At 37.0% G+C, this 15578-nt stretch overlaps 3 protein-coding genes across 4 annotated transcripts in view; 2 read left to right on the forward strand and 1 right to left on the reverse strand.

The window, feature by feature from the left end:
* The window catches only part of LOC110832863 (sodium/potassium/calcium exchanger 4), a 40938-nt gene extending 26767 nt beyond the window's left edge, over positions 1-14171 (forward strand). The window contains exon 10 of the mRNA XM_087357682.1: positions 14036-14171. Within this exon, the coding sequence (XP_087213808.1) occupies positions 14036-14106 (71 nt within the window). The 3' untranslated portion in view covers positions 14107-14171. The remainder of the gene's footprint in view (positions 1-14035) is intronic.
* On the reverse strand, positions 528-10974 carry LOC110832864 (sodium/potassium/calcium exchanger 4). Its single transcript, XM_022070280.2, has 8 exons — positions 10427-10974; positions 6056-6244; positions 5350-5537; positions 4166-4400; positions 3080-3205; positions 2796-3002; positions 2246-2347; positions 528-903 (listed from the first exon to the last, which is right to left on the reverse strand). The coding sequence occupies exons 1-8, from the start codon at positions 10518-10520 to the stop codon at positions 557-559; spliced, it is 1488 nt and encodes a 495-aa protein (XP_021925972.1). The 5' UTR covers positions 10521-10974; the 3' UTR covers positions 528-556.
* LOC110832766 (calcitonin gene-related peptide type 1 receptor) overlaps positions 14137-15578 on the forward strand; it is a 36955-nt gene continuing 35513 nt past the window's right edge. The window contains exon 1 of one of the 2 annotated variants that reach the window (XM_087357692.1): positions 14137-14275. The gene's annotated coding sequence lies outside the window, so the exon portion shown is untranslated. The remainder of the gene's footprint in view (positions 14276-15578) is intronic. The other variant, XM_087357696.1, reaches the window with a different exon arrangement.

The raw sequence follows: 15578 nt of genomic DNA on the forward strand, positions 1-15578 counted from the left end.
TTCAAGTTTCAGCTCTTCCCATGTTTTTAATGTTCCTCATTGATATACTCTATAAATGCCAATCATTTCAGTTCCCTTCCTCCCTTTACTTCATACAGTTATCATAACCTCTATGATTTTAGTCTTAGATTCATCTCTGTCAATCTGTATCTTGTAAGTTTGGTTAGCCTAAGCTAGTTTTTTTACCTCAGTCTTGTAGCATGTTGTAAGTAATCATCTTTTCCATTCATTGAACCTTGCTGTGGTGTAAAATGGCATAAAATGTTCTTTGAAGTCTCAAATTGTCAGCTGAAATGTTTTTAAAGTCTGCAGAGCGCGAGAAATATTTTCTATTGTAATGCAAGTCACATTCACTCACAGAACTTCCAGTTGGCAGAGGGAAGAGGTTAAATGGGGAAATATTAATATAAGAGGGAGGAAACTGAATTAGGAAGCATTTTCTTCTGGTCACTGTGCAAAAATAAATACAGTTCTCCACATAAAATTTCACTGAGAATGAAATCTGTGGGAAAGAATAAAATGTGAGATAAAGAAATGTCAGTATGAATTATTATTTTCATATTTCAACACACAATGGCTTGTTAACAAAAAAGAATACATTCATTTCAATGAGGACTGAAAATGAGATGAAGATAAAGTACATGATGACGCATGTGAAGCCAAGCCATTTTCCAAGCTGGAATTTGAACATAGCTATAACAGCATAAAGCAGCAGAACGCAGCCAAGTAGAGAGAAACAATTGTACGTTACTCCTTCTGACATGATTTCGACATAACCGGTGCTTGCATCTCCAGTCTGGGCAATTTGTACAATGCATTTGATGAACCAAGGCATCGCCAGACAGAGAAGAATGTTAAGAGTATTGGCTCCAACAGAGGAACTGATCCCCATGGCTCCCATACCTGCAAAATGGGAAATAGCATACATTGTAACTGTGAGTCTGAATGAACACAGGATGTTCTCCTGAAGGATCAGGTGCTTGCTTACATATATTTACTTGACTCCAGTCTTCCTTTATACCGACTCTGGACAATTACTTTCCTTTTCCCTTTTTCTCATTGACCTGAAAAAGGCTTTGTCCCCCCAAGCTGTGATTGGTCAGTCTTGTTTGCCTTGGCCCAGTCTGTGCATTTTATATTATCCATCCACATCCCAGCTTCCTTTAAAATGTTGGTAACCACCTCTGTGACTGCGTGGTGTTACCACTAAGACGACTACAGTCTAAAGCATGTGAATTAGTTATAGTGCAATCATTCAGTCTAATTCCCATGCCTTTTCTGTGTTCAAATTATATGATAAACCACGTGATGAATAATAAAGCATAGCTTTTGGTCTGTGTTGCTGTTCCTCCTCACTTTTCTTCCTTCATTTCTTTGCAGTGGTAAATATTCATTGTTTAGGTAGAAATTGCTCTCATCTCTCTAATTTACTCCCTTGGCATCACTGTTCCTTCTGAATTATATTCACAGAGAGATTAGATGAACTGCTATTAGTAGCAAATTTATTAAAACAAAATGTCATGATAGACTTGGAAAATAAAATCCAGATATCTGGTTAGGAAGAAGTTTTTACAGACACTCTAATAAAATAATGTTGAGGTTTACATATTTTAAATTGTTGGAAACATGGCTAAACCAGTCAAAATATGGTTGTGAAACAAGGACATAGGATAATGGAGACAAAGTGAGAATTAAAGCAGCAGGAATCAGAATCTGGATATGGATATGTGGTTAAAGGAGTATTCAGGATAAAGTTAAGGCCATTAATATAGCGATTTGCATATGGGAAGAAGTGCAAAGGCCATATAGATGGAATTGGTGAAAACAGGTGACTGAGGATAACATGGAATTATAAACCTTCAAGAGTGAACAGCTAGAGGAAGACCAGAGAGATGTAAAGGTTTTAAGCCTGGTGATAGTAAAGTTTTCCCATATTTTATTAAGTTTCACATGCTTGTCATGAAGATGTATAAAGAAATGAAGGATTATCTTCATGCATTCTTATTGTTCATAGTGTATGATGAGTGCGGGCATTAAAATGTGTAATCTGTGTAGATAAGAACAGGACCAAATCCATTAAAATAATTTGCTTCTCTAGGAAAGAGTAATAATTAGGAATATAAAGAAATATTATATCAAAGACATTTATAAGATAAATTAACAAGATGTTGATGTAATAAAAGAGCAAGCCCCTGTCACAAGTGTAGCATGTTACATAACCTCACATAATGGTAAAATAACCCACCTTTCCGTGCCATAATAATTGAAGAAAATGCTTCAGGTAAACTTCCACCTGCTGCAAGCATAGTGAGTCCCATGACAGAATCAGGAACTCCAAAGGTATTACCTAAAGAATGCAACAATAATTATTTATTAGCAGGCTTGTTTTATTTTATCACTCTAAATTACTACTAACAGACTCAGTTTTGTAAGCGTATTTATTGTATAAACTTTAGCATAATTTATCCCAGACCAGGAGTGGATATTTATTTTTATTCAGTGACCAGAAAAGACTAAAAAGTATAAGAGGAAGCTACAGAGGGATAGGTGGATTTAGAATTGTAAATATAAGATGGTGGACAAGGAGGAAGAGGTGGAGGCAAGGAAAGTAATAAAGAAGGAGATGAAGAGCAAGAATTGAAATATTATTAAGATTGAAAAATTATGAGAAGAAGAGGGAAATTGATGGATATATAATTGAAAGTATCAGAAAATGAGGAGGAAAAGTTGAAAACTTTTAAAATTATAAATATGTGAACATGATTATATGAGAATAATGAAAAAACATAACATACCTATAGTTGTCATCATCCAGGCATTGAGGTATGATGCTGTTCCTATCCATACTATGCACATAATGAATGTGAGAGGATATAAGTGACGAAAATGATTTTTACGACAATCTGGAATACTGATGAAAACCAAGAGTGAAACTGGCCATGAAAATATATTCCACACTTTCTCTATTAGTCCGCTACCTGCTGGTGGGCACATTAAGCGACCTGTGGGGCAAAAGAAACTTCAGTACCATTCTTCTAGAATTATTGACGTTCTAAGAGTTTTAATAAATTAAATTTACCTTTACGTTTAGGAGATTTTTCTGTGTCATCTGAAGTTATATTGTTGCTAACAGTGAAATCTCCATGAAGATACCAGCGGTATATTCCAGGGCCAACACTTGAATAAACCTCTGATACAGAACTCTCTGAAAGAATTGAAACTGATTAGTAGTAGTGGTAGTGGTAGTAGTAGTAGTAGTAGTAGTAGTAGTAGTAGTAGTAGTGTAATAGTAGTAGTAGTAGTAAAATTAACTGATATGCTGATTCAGACTTTCCAAGAAATTGCCAATGTTATGGAATGCAGAGGTCCATTACCGTCTCGAGTTATTCTTTGATGTAATTCCCAGTCATGTAAATTCAGTTTTATTACAATCTAAAGTTTAATACCTGTTTCAGTAAGATCCTAAAATTTATACAATTGTCTTCTGAGGATTTTGTACCAGAATATTTTATGTTTTCATTTTTTTCTCTATATATGATACATATGCAGCCCATCTCAGTCATTCCAACAAAATTAAGTAAGAGTAAAAGATAAGAAGCCTTTTTTTTTGTCATACTGCAATGTCCTATCCTATTGGAACAATTAATTGTCACTTATTTCATCTCTGGTATTTCATAGTGTTGGATGTGGTGGAATGATGATCATAAATGGTGGCTAGATAAAGCTTGAAAGGGGTAATCATGATCTGTTTGCAGGTACTATCCCAGTATTCAGAGAAAAATTATGAATGACTTTCACTGCAACACAAACTGGGGAATTGTGACATTTATTTAATTTATGTGTTTTATTTAACAATGCTGTCAGTAGCTCATATTATATAGCATTGAATGCTAGAATGTCTAGTGAGTAATGAATTGGAGAGGATATGGAAGGAAGTAATTGTGGCCTAATTTAAGATAGTATCCTGGCATTTGACTGGCAATATGGAGGAAAACCATGAGAAACTTTAGTCATGTATTTAAGCTCCACATTTGAACCATGGACCTGAATACAAAGCAGGAGTCCTAACCTCTTATTCAGAAGGTTCAGTTAGTTTGGTACATTGCATTGTTTTTTTAAGGGACACTTGTTATCATTTATATAAACTAGCAAAATACTAACTTACCTGGATCATTTAGAACAGTTTTACTGCCAATAATTTTGACTTCAAGTTTCTTGGCTAATTTCATAAGGTGCCCATTTGACCACATTATGAAGAAGTATGTAATGTACATAAGGACTAGTATGAGAGCCTCATACCAGTCAACTTTCTCATCTAAAGTTACTGCAGTCAAGACTCCTATTGTGACAATGTAGATGCTACAGTCACGTGTCAATGGCCACCATTCAAGGTTAATAACCTGAAAGATAACATGAACACTCAACATTCAAGTATGAATATGTATGAGTACTTATGTGGATTCTATTTGTGGATGATGACACCATATATATTCAGGCTGTATTGATAGCCATCAGTTGACAGACAAAGTACTTTCCACCACCTGTTGGCCTTTTCACTTCTATAAGCATTTTCAGGGGCCACTGGATAGTCACTTTGCCTTGAAAATGGACACAGTATATCAGTGTCCAAAATGTCATTGAACTGTCATGACAGCCTCAAATTTTCTAGTATATGAACTTATAACTTTAGAAGAGTTCATGCTGTCTAATTGAAAAAAATATTAAAATTACTGAATGCCGATTGAAGAAAATTGTATATGCTTTCTTTTCTCAAATGGCGTAGATTTGAGTTCAGCCACTTCAAAAAGCGAACAAAGTTAGAGAGGTGTATTACATGTAGAAAATGCATTTTTGAAATCTGTGCTTCATGGATTTGCGTACTTCATTGGCTTTAACGTGCATTTGTTACAAATCTAAACCAAAACTATTGTCCTAAATGTAATCACACTACAAAAATTCAGAACTTACTTTTCCTTTATTTAATTAATTATTCACCGTGTTGGAGATGAAACATATGGACAACTACGAACAACCTCAATGTTGTACGTTAATTTTAGGTACTTTGTGCAAAGAATACAAACTAAAGTTCCATGTAATTTTAACCTCAGTAGTATTCAGTGGTCACGATCAGACTCCTTCCACCTTCATGTCTGACAAAAGAACTCTAATGACTTTCCTTACCATAGTTCAGAGAGTATTATGACCTGAAGCTATTGTCTCCATCATTTAATGAAGCAGTATGTGTTTATTATATCTGATTTTAAACAAGTGGCATTTGCTAGTTTGAAAAATTAAAAACTCTGTTTCATTATAGTGGCATGAAAGTTCATGTTGATGTAATGATCTTACCTTACAAGCTGCAAGTCCAATACATGCTGCCACTCCCAAAGTATTGAACACAGCAGAACCTACAACTGTGCCCACCCCGAGGTCTGACTCGGTGATGAATGTTCCGATGATATTGACAAAAAGTTCTGGTGATGATGTGGCAATTGCCATAAATGTCGCTCCAGCAACATCTTGTGTAAGGTTCAGATCTGAAAACATTATTGATAACAAGTTGCATTTAAACTAAAACTTTTCTCAGATTTCTCTCCTGCTTATAAGATCTCAGTGATTTATTCCAATGGAGCACAAATGTTTTTAAAATACAATATTTGCTCTTCTACACAGGCTTTTACGTTAATGTATTCCAGTTACAAATCCTTTGTTGTGGGGTTAATCACTCTAGAGAAGTATTGTATTTGTGCTATGACATGTTCTACGTATGTCCTTGGATTAAGCTATGAAGGTTCAATGGAACGTAAATAAATTCTATTCTGTTTTATTCTGAAAAGAGAGAGAAGTATTTTGTTTTACATTGTATTAAACTTTATCATATGCGAATACACATTTAAATTCGTGACAGCTGTACTGGGTAGGCAGGCAATCACCACTGTCAATAAGCTTGTTTCTCTCCAGTCTGTAAACAGAACTCGGGCCGGATATTACCACCAGGTTCTAACAGTACTAGATTTGAAATACTTCCAGCATCTCGTAACTTATCAGAACTAACCTGTACAGATGCAGTCCACTGATGGCAGAAAGTAGTCATTGCAGACTATTGCAAGCATTGTGAAGCAGTAGAGTGCCAAGAGGAAATGAAAGATGATTGCTCCATTCCTCCTTTCTTTTGCGTCAAACAGATCTTCTGGGAAGTCGGCGATAGAACTGTCCATGCAGTCCTGCAGTGGGTACTGGTCATCTACAACAGAAATATTAATTACTTCAATTAATTATCTTAATTTATTGGAATTAAATGTTTATTGCAAATAATTGCCATAATGTATACCATTGGGTACTGAAATTTCAAATGGATCCAGAATATTCCAGAAAGAAATGTTGCATTATAGGAAATATATATTTACCTAGAAAAAGCACTTTATTTTCTAACCATGTTGGTTATACGTTCTTCGCTTGAAAAGCATAAATTTAAAAAAGTGGAGAGATGTGTTAATTTAACGACGCTGTCTCTAGCTCAGTCTGTGCAGCTTCTAATGATAGAATTATTGAATGATAAGCTGGGAAGTATATAAAAGAAGTGTTTGTAGCATAATTTAATTTACTATCCTGGTATTTACTTGGAGAGATTGAGGAAAACCACGATACACCTCAGTCATGATAGCCGGTTTCTGAATTGACATTTTAACCCGGGACCTCCCGAATGAGGAGATCTTGTCCGTATGTTTCATCTTTGACACTACTGAACGTACTTTTAAAGATTTTTGTTACTGATAATGTACGCTAAATGTGGAAGAATGGATTTGATTGATTTTGGTTCATGTGGCTATACGCTCGCTGCGAGCTCGGGCCTCATCTAGCTGGTCAACAGTTGTCTGGCTGTTTGTGGCTAACGATGCATTTTATTTGATCGATTCTAAGACAGAATAGTTTATTTGTTAGCTGAGCTAACGTGGTTAACACGAACGATCTACAACTATTTCGGTTTACTGTGCGTGAAGCAAAGCAAAGTAACATGCATTTCGTACGGCTCTCATTACATCAGCAAACACAACTCCGGTTGGTCGAATTATACACCGTGATTAGAGTGTTAACCTCAACTTCCCCGTGTTACATGAATCTGAAGAGCTTTTGCTGCTCATGTTTGGCAGATCGATAGTGTGACTTTTTCTTATCAATTTGCTGGTTACATGGCGATATGGTTTAGCTGTGTAAGAATTACGTACGTAGACTTTGTTTGTTCATACGGCACGTAATTTAAACTGACTCAGGATAGAGCCGACTGCTGGATTTATATAACGATGGTTATGAATCTTTCGGCTTCATGAGAGGTTATGTTTGATGAGATTTCAGATTCTCACAGCGACGGGTATGACTGTCTTCTGAAATGGGGTGTGATGATGGATACAGTAAGCACCTCTGAAACGTCGGGCGGTTTTCTACCAGGTGCAACATCCCAGAAGACAGTCATCTTCAATGTGAAATTTGTTGACAAGCCGAGAAACTATCAACGTTTTAGTGAAGATTGTTTACCGGAGAGTTTGAATTAGATAAGTCAAGAATTACAAATATGACAATCCTGTAGTAATAGCAATATATAGCATATTTACATTTTCAAAAACTGATTAAAGAATGTGCCCCGAATGGGAGTTAATGATAATCGTGTTGCTAATTTTGAGTCACCTTATGAAGTTACCGGAAATGTTTGAGAGTTCCATTTACGTTAGATATTTAGCTTGTCGGGTAGTTTGGCTACTTCGGCATATAGTTGTGAAAGCCACGGCCAAGTTCTGGGAAATTCGAAAATCATCACATCAGTGTTCAGTAGTTACATAGTCATGTCTAAGACATTGATACAAACAAACAAACAAACAAATGAGTGGACATATTAGACAAATTAGAGGACATGGCCTTGAGTGGCGCCAAATAACGAGTGAGATAAACGATGAAAAGCAAATTTATTCTTAAAAGCTTTTAAGAATTTACTTCGAATAAATATGGCAGTTTGTCTTCCTTTTTGAAATAAGAACGCTGTTTGAAGAAGTAACGTATATCGTTGGTGCCAGATTCGTGTATACACAGTGTAAAAGCATGAATAAGTTAATTACTGCTGTGTTGATACGATTAACAAGAAAGTCACGTACAGCCGAGCATATGAATAGTCCCACGAGCTTCGTTATGACAGCTCGAACATCACAACACAAAACAAATTTCTCCATATCCCTCCAGTTTAAGTTCTGCAAATCAATGACCCACATAACCACTGTACAGTATGGGCCACTTCACAGTAGAGCTTAGAACGATTTATTCTGGCTAAAATCACAGTAGTTTAGAACATATCAAGGCCTTGATTTTGATTACCTATTTAACAACGATTATCGAGTGATGAGTTGGTTTTTATTGATAGTTTATTTATCGACGCTTTTTCAGTAGCTCAGACTTTAACAACGTCGATTGAGATAATCATAGTGAATAATGATTAGGAAAGGATGCGGAAGGAAGCGGTCATGGCCTAATTTAAGTTATTATCCCGGAATTTTCCTGTAGGGACTGAGAAAACCACGAAAAACCTCTGTAAGGTTAGTCAGTTTCCACGAAGAGATTGGAACCCGGGACCTCCCCCGAATGCGAAGCAGGAGTGCTGACCACGACGTTAGTTGGGTTGGTTTTGATTGGTGAATTGGGCCCTGTCTCTAGCTATGAAATACGCGAACCGAGAAACAATGAAAATGGTCACATCAGCAGGAGGAGAAGACGCGGATCCAAGCTATAAAAGAAAGAGTTTGCCTAGGAAAAAGTCGAACATTCCTTACATAGGGATAGTTACGCAGTTTTTCAGTACTGAAATATCATTTATCAAACAATCCGTCTCTTGAAGTTTCTCTTAATATAGACTCTAGATGGCGTCTTTACTCTAGACCAGAGGTTCCCAAACTTTTATACCTTGCGCCCACCTTAATACATTTCATAAATTTCACGCCCCCCTTCCAGAACAAGTGCAAGCAAACAGATTTGACATAAAATTTAGCTATGAGTATACAGCACTGTAAGACAACTAAACTGCCCCAACCATGCAAAGGATGTTAAAAATGTTTATCAATATTTTGTTAAAAAAAGTTTTTCATACAAACAACGTGCCCCCCCCCCCCAGAAAACCACTGCCCCCCCTCAGGGGGGGGCGCCCCACACTTTGGGAACCTCTGCTCTAGACACCGCTGGTCTTCTTCTTCATTTTAGTTGACATGGGTGTTTATATTTGTTGAATATATGAGATATTCGTACCCTAAGCAGGATTTGAACCCGCGATCCCATTGTTTGGGTCAACCATGATCAGCTTCCATTGTTAAAGTAAATAAAAGTACTTGTATCAGAGGATGCTGACTGATAAAACTAGTAACACTGGAGGAATATGAACTATAAATGAGGTTATTTATAGTAGGATTTGAGCTTCTCGTGGGCTTGTATCGCCGTGTAGTGTGGTAGGAGTTTACCGACGTTTCAGCATACTTGCAAATTAGACTCATATCTAAACCATGTTTTGTATGATGGGAGCAGTCATGTCTACTAGTGTTTTCCACATATTTTTCGAATTTACTTAATCTGTGGAATCATTTCCAGTTCTGTCAGTTTGAATCTTGGTTTATTATTGATCGTTTTTCTGTTGTCTTACTTATGTATTGTCAAATAATAGGATGATTTCTGAGTGATGATAGGAAAATATGTGAAGGTAATTGGTCGTGGCATTCTCTGGACCTTTGCCAGGAGGACTGATTAAAACCAAGAAAAATATGTCAAAAGTGGGTTTCATTTTTGAAGCCAGGACTTCTTGAGTAGGAAGCAGAGGTTCTGGCCACTCAGCCACTAAATTCATTGTGCATTGTCTGTATGTTGGTCTAGACCATGACAGAATCCCCAAATTTTGGGATATTATAAAGATGATTGATAAATGTGAACGTTCGTGCCTTGCACAGGATTGTAACCAACAACTGCAGAAATTACACTCAGCTATAGTTCATAATATTATCAAATAATCATCACTTGCCATGACAGCATAAACAGGAATGGAGAAACACTCTAAGGCATCATTAACTTATGTATTTAAGAAAGTGCTGAGTTACGAACAACTTTCAGCCCCCATTTCTCTAGAGGAAATATAATATAAATTATGTGTACAGAACTTACATATTGGATCATATGTTTACAGGGAATAAGAAAATATTTTGATTGTGCTATAATGTAAACAGTTGGTAGAAGAGTGAGAAAAGAAATTCCTAATAGAAGTTCACAAAAATATATTATTAAAAGTCAGATTTATTCCCGAAAGTCCCGTTTTCTTGCACCCCTTGAATCAATGCTCCACAGCCATCGTTAAGAACTGCCGCTTTGTACTAATAGCTTAAATGAGATCTGTTAAATGGAAACTTACCTTTATCAGTTGTGTTATTCATACATTCCACTGATATAAATTGTACCATAAAAATAATGGACACGACTGTTATTTTCCATTTCAGTTCTGTCATTTTATTGGTATTAGGACACAGTCTATGTTGTGGTTGCGCTTATAATACTATCAAATTCTTCAGGTCACTGAATTGACTGTCACTGTTCAAAACACTTAAACAAATCACAAATAAAATTTCAATCTCCGCGTATGTCTTAAATGATTGTTTCTTTGAGATTGAGAATAAATTAACCAAAAAATTTCATGTCACAGCTACAACTTGTTTTATAGCTCATATCATTAACTTTAATGATAGTTATTGTTTTCTGATATTCAACTTTTTCAAAATTATATAGTCATCACGTACTCTATTTTGAAAAAATAATTATTTACATGCACGAAATGATCACCATAATTGGCATAGGCAGCCTAGCAAAAATGATAAACTGCAAGGCTCCTATGCTACATGAGAACTACGAAGAACCTACACCGGCACATGCTATCAGAAGACTGAAGAAAAAGCCAATCAGCCCTTATCTAAAACTCACAGACCAGCTGCTATTTTAGGTAATTTATGGTGTAATCACTCGATGTTTACCAAAAATATTGAAAGGATGAAACACAAACAGCATGATGTAATTTAAATAATGAAGTAGAGACAGTCTAACATGAAGACTTCAGTATAAATCAGTGGTAATTACTGAAATAAATAATCATAATTGTTGGCGTGACAGTTTGTAACTCACCTTCAATGTCAAATGTGCTGAGTGTCTCCACTTTGGAGGGGAAGAAAGGAAGACATGGTAACTGGAGGAGATACATGCTTATCTCACCCCCAGCCAATAGACATTATTGTTATCAGACAGTACTGGATACTGATGAAGTTTGAATTTTACATCCTCAGTACTGCATTTGATAACAACACAAAAGCTTCTGATATTTATGTTTCTTATAATGAGTGTAACGGATTTGTCCTAATGTTTAGATAAATATTATTTAAAATGTAAGATTATAGTAAGTTGTTACAGAACTTAGCGCAAAACCAAAACTAGGAATCTGTGTGCGATTTTATGTCAGTGGCAAATATTGGTTGAGAAGCCAGTTTGTGCAGAAATTCAATCTCATTATATCCCCCAACAGTTACACAGCAATGACAAGGTATGAAGATTTCTGTCTTCTGGGTTGTTGCGCTGTGTAGTCTGGTAGATGTTAACCAACGTTTCAGAGGTCATACTGCCTCCGTCATCAGGGCGATTCTTAGTATGAAGATTTCTGTCTCCTGGGTTGTTGCGCTGTGTAGTCTGGTAGATGTTAACCAACGTTTCAGAGGTCATACTGCCTCCGTCATCAGGGCGATTCTTAGTATGAATATTTCTGTCTTCTGGGTTGTTGCGCTGTGTAGTCTGGTAGATGTTAACCAACGTTTCAGAGGTCATACTGCCTCCGTCATCAGGGCGATTCTTAGTATGAATATTTCTGTCTTCTGGGTTGTTGCGCTGTGTAGTCTGGTAGATGTTAACCAACGTTTCAGAGGTCATACTGCCTCCGTCATCAGGGCGATTCTTAGTATGAAGATTTCTGTCTCCTGGGTTGTTGCGCTGTGTAGTCTGGTCGATGTTAACCAACGTTTCTGAGGTCATACTGCCTCCGTCATCAGAGTATGAAGATTTCTGTCTTCTGGGTTGTTGCGCTGTGTAGTCTGGTCGATGTTAACCAACGTTTCAGAGGTTATACTGCCTCCGTTATCAGGGCGATGAATATGCCAGTAGGGTGAGTGGGGATAGGTTTATAGGAGCGTATTCATCGCCCTGATGACGGAGGCAGTATGACCTCTGAAACGTTGGTTAACATCGACCAGACTACACAGCGCAACAACCCAGAAGACAGAAATCTTCATACTCACCGCTGTGAAAACCTCATATCTTACAATGACAAGGTACTTTTAATAATAATGATAATATGCCATTTTTGTGTTGTTTAGTAAAACATTTACTTTGTATTCCTCCTATTTTAGTATTCTGGTGGCTTACCACTAGCCAGACTAGTATTTTTCATTTATGTATACACTGCACAATCAGACTGAGTTTAGAAACAGCCATTCCAATTTTTGAAGCAAACTAGACATCAATACTTATTTTTACCATTCGCTAGTAGAAGTTGGTGATAAGCCATGTTTTAGTTCTTAGTCACTAGATGTAAGCAATAGAAGTTTTCTTGCATGCTTGCTTTCCTATCTACCTACCTTCCACCTCTCTGTATGTCCATATAAATACCTTTTTATTGTTTTAGTGACGAGGAGACTTGAATCCCTTCGCACTTCAATGAAATGTTTCTTGTACCAGTCTGTGAATATATGGATAATAATATAAGATAATGGAGCATTTGTAGAATGATTGGCAGGGAGAAATCAAAGTATACAAAGTGCAGATAATATGAAATATAGGCTACAAAATAGCATCATTCTTCTGTTGGAATTTTAGGACTTAAGTCCCTTTACCCTAGCACCAGTAATTTCTGCTTTATATAAGTTTCTCTTCAAGTTCTGTGACTCTTGATTGTGGATATTTTTTATTTAATGAATATTTAACTAAAAAATAATTTACTTTCTACTTTAAATGCACATTATTTGATTACTTACTTATGACAGTAGTTCAGTGACTGTAAGGAGATACGTAGGCTATTTGAAAAATAAAATGGTTTGAATATACATTTATTTACGTACTTTATGGTGTTAAGAAATACACTTCGGAAGCCACGAACAGTAGTAATCTATGACAATGACATATAACAATAAGAATTCTTAACCATTTAGGACTATGAAAGTGAAATGCAAAGCTTTCAGTTTGTGTTTTCATAATTAAAATAGCTTACAAATCTAGGACCAGCAAAAATTGTTTCGAGTTATATTTTCAGTTTTGTACAGGGGAAGAATAATTGCAGCAAGAAACCTATACTTTACTTAATGATGAATGATTTTCTGAGTTTTTATTTATTTAGGCTTATTACTATGAACTACGAATTCTTCCTCAGTAACATTCCATGGGTATATGAATTATTTGGTCTGACTGGTAAACTAAGCTTCAACTTTTACTCAAAAATATTAGAGTTGGTTATGACTGAATTCAGATTATAAAGGCCTAAAGATAAAGGCAGTATGTTCCTCAGAACCGTTGCTATCTGCCTATAAGACCATACTGCTTAACAAAGCAGAAGGCCAACATCGATATTTTACTTTTGAAATAAGCTTGAAGCCACATTTTATTTTGGATTTGAATTATAAAACATGACGTTAGAGACTCAGTCACTTTCCACTCCGCTAAGTTTCTTGTTGATGATTTGTCTCGTTTTCAGTTCGATGACTTGATCGTCCGTGAGCAGTCATTCACTCACTAGCAATCCTAGGCGTGACTATCTCTTTTGCTTTGCAGTCATGACTCAGTTCACTGAATATGTTTAATTACTCAAAAGACTTGTTTTTCCCATCTCTGTTTGGCTGTTGGTATTTGTATATGTAATGTTGGTGTTGATGACTAATTTTTTTTTCAAGATTTCATTTCGTTTGTTTAACTCAAAAATTCCATTCTGTTTTAACAGAGATAATGAAAGGGACGCCGAGGAGGCACGAAGGAGATCCTGAGATCGTGAGATCAACAAGAAGAGACTGATTTTTGAATGGAGAAAGATCAAATGATTCACGAAAATGGAAAATGCCGTCAAAATTGGAATGAACATGTGAAGCGGATGCCAACTGACCGGGCTAGATGCCCCGAGGACAAAGAGGCCTGCGAAGGTTAGGAAGAGATTGGATAATCACGAGTATGAATTTCGGCATGGGTAAGTTGGCAACCAAACCTTCAAGTCATGTATTAGTACCTCTTTTAAGCTAATCAGAAGTAAGACATCGGGCTCCATATTCATCAAGGTGTTTTCTCTGTGTACTTCCTTAAATATACTGTAGGCCTATATTTAAAACGCGTCTCAAATACGATTTTCGTGATAAACTAATTGTAGGTTGTCCTACAGCATGTAACGTTTCCGTTTTGAGCTGTTTCTGATAAATCTTCTGTGATTCGACACTGTCATACTACGGATTGCAGTGTAAATATAGAAATCACAATTAAACGGCAAACAACATTTGGGGTTCACGTCCTCTCATTCAGCCATAAACTTTGATCAAATTATAATATTTTAGAAATTTAGGGCGAGGATAGGCTGGCCGGCATTATCCCATTCTCGATACACAGCTACAGCGTGTAACTTTTCTAAACAATTGCAATATCAAATAACATTCGTTTAAACAATGTAACAGGTGAGAGTGCCAGCCACGCTGGCCTTGTAATCCTGGGGTCTCGGGTTCGATTCCCGGCGTTGCCCGAATTTATAACTTGTGTTGGGCAAGGCCGTGGTCTAGGCAACACGGAGTTTTCCTCCGTGGCATCCCAACAATTACTCCATTCACACACAGAAGAAGGCAATGGCAAACCACTTCTGGATCATCTGCCAAGAACGTATATGAACAGGTCCCAGTCCGAGAAAAGGATGGAAGGATCCTGTTCATATGGACCTGTCGTCAGACAGAACACTAAATAAAAATAAGATGAGGTGGTCTAGCGGTTAGAACGCTGGCCCTGTAATCCTGGGGTCTCGGGTTCGATTCCCGGCGGTGCCCGAATTTATAACTTGTGTTGGGCAAGGCCGTGGTCTAGGCAACACGTAGTTTTCCTCCGGGGGCTTCCCAGGTTTCTCCGTGGCATTCCAACAATTACTCCATTCACACACAGAAGAAGGCAATGGCAAACCACTTCTGGATCATCTGCCAAGAACGTATATGAACAGGTCCCAGTCCGAGAAAAGGATGGAAGGATCCTGTTCATATGGACCTGTCGTCAGACAGAACACTAAATAAAAATAAGATGAGGTGGTCTAGCGGTTAGAACGCTGGCCTTGTAATCCTGGGGTCTCGGGTTCGATTCCCGGAGGCGCCCGAATTTATAACTTGTGTTGGGCAAGGCCGTGGTCTAGGCAACACGGAGTTTTCCTCCGGGGGGCTTCCCCGGTTTCTCCGTCGCATCCCAACAATTACTCCATTCACACATAGAAGAAGGCAATGGCAAACCACTTCTGGATCATCTGCCAA

Source organism: Zootermopsis nevadensis, unplaced genomic scaffold (genome assembly GCF_977971745.1).
Source record: "Zootermopsis nevadensis isolate Lab colony 2312 unplaced genomic scaffold, Znev_1.0 Znev_ptg000028l, whole genome shotgun sequence".
NCBI lineage: Eukaryota > Metazoa > Arthropoda > Insecta > Blattodea > Termopsidae > Zootermopsis > Zootermopsis nevadensis.

Bases quoted from the DNA above. Each gene is read 5' to 3' on its own strand.
- LOC110832864 (XM_022070280.2), bottom strand. From the start codon at position 10,520: ATGACAGAACTGAAATGGAAAATAACAGTCGTGTCCATTATTTTTATG. The intron at 3,003-3,079 runs GTAAATTTAATT...TTTGCCCCACAG, and splicing joins AAAATCTCCTAAACGTAAAG to GTCGCTTAATGTGCCCACCA. The intron at 904-2,245 runs GTGGGTTATTTT...CCCATTTTGCAG, and splicing joins AATTATTATGGCACGGAAAG to GTATGGGAGCCATGGGGATC.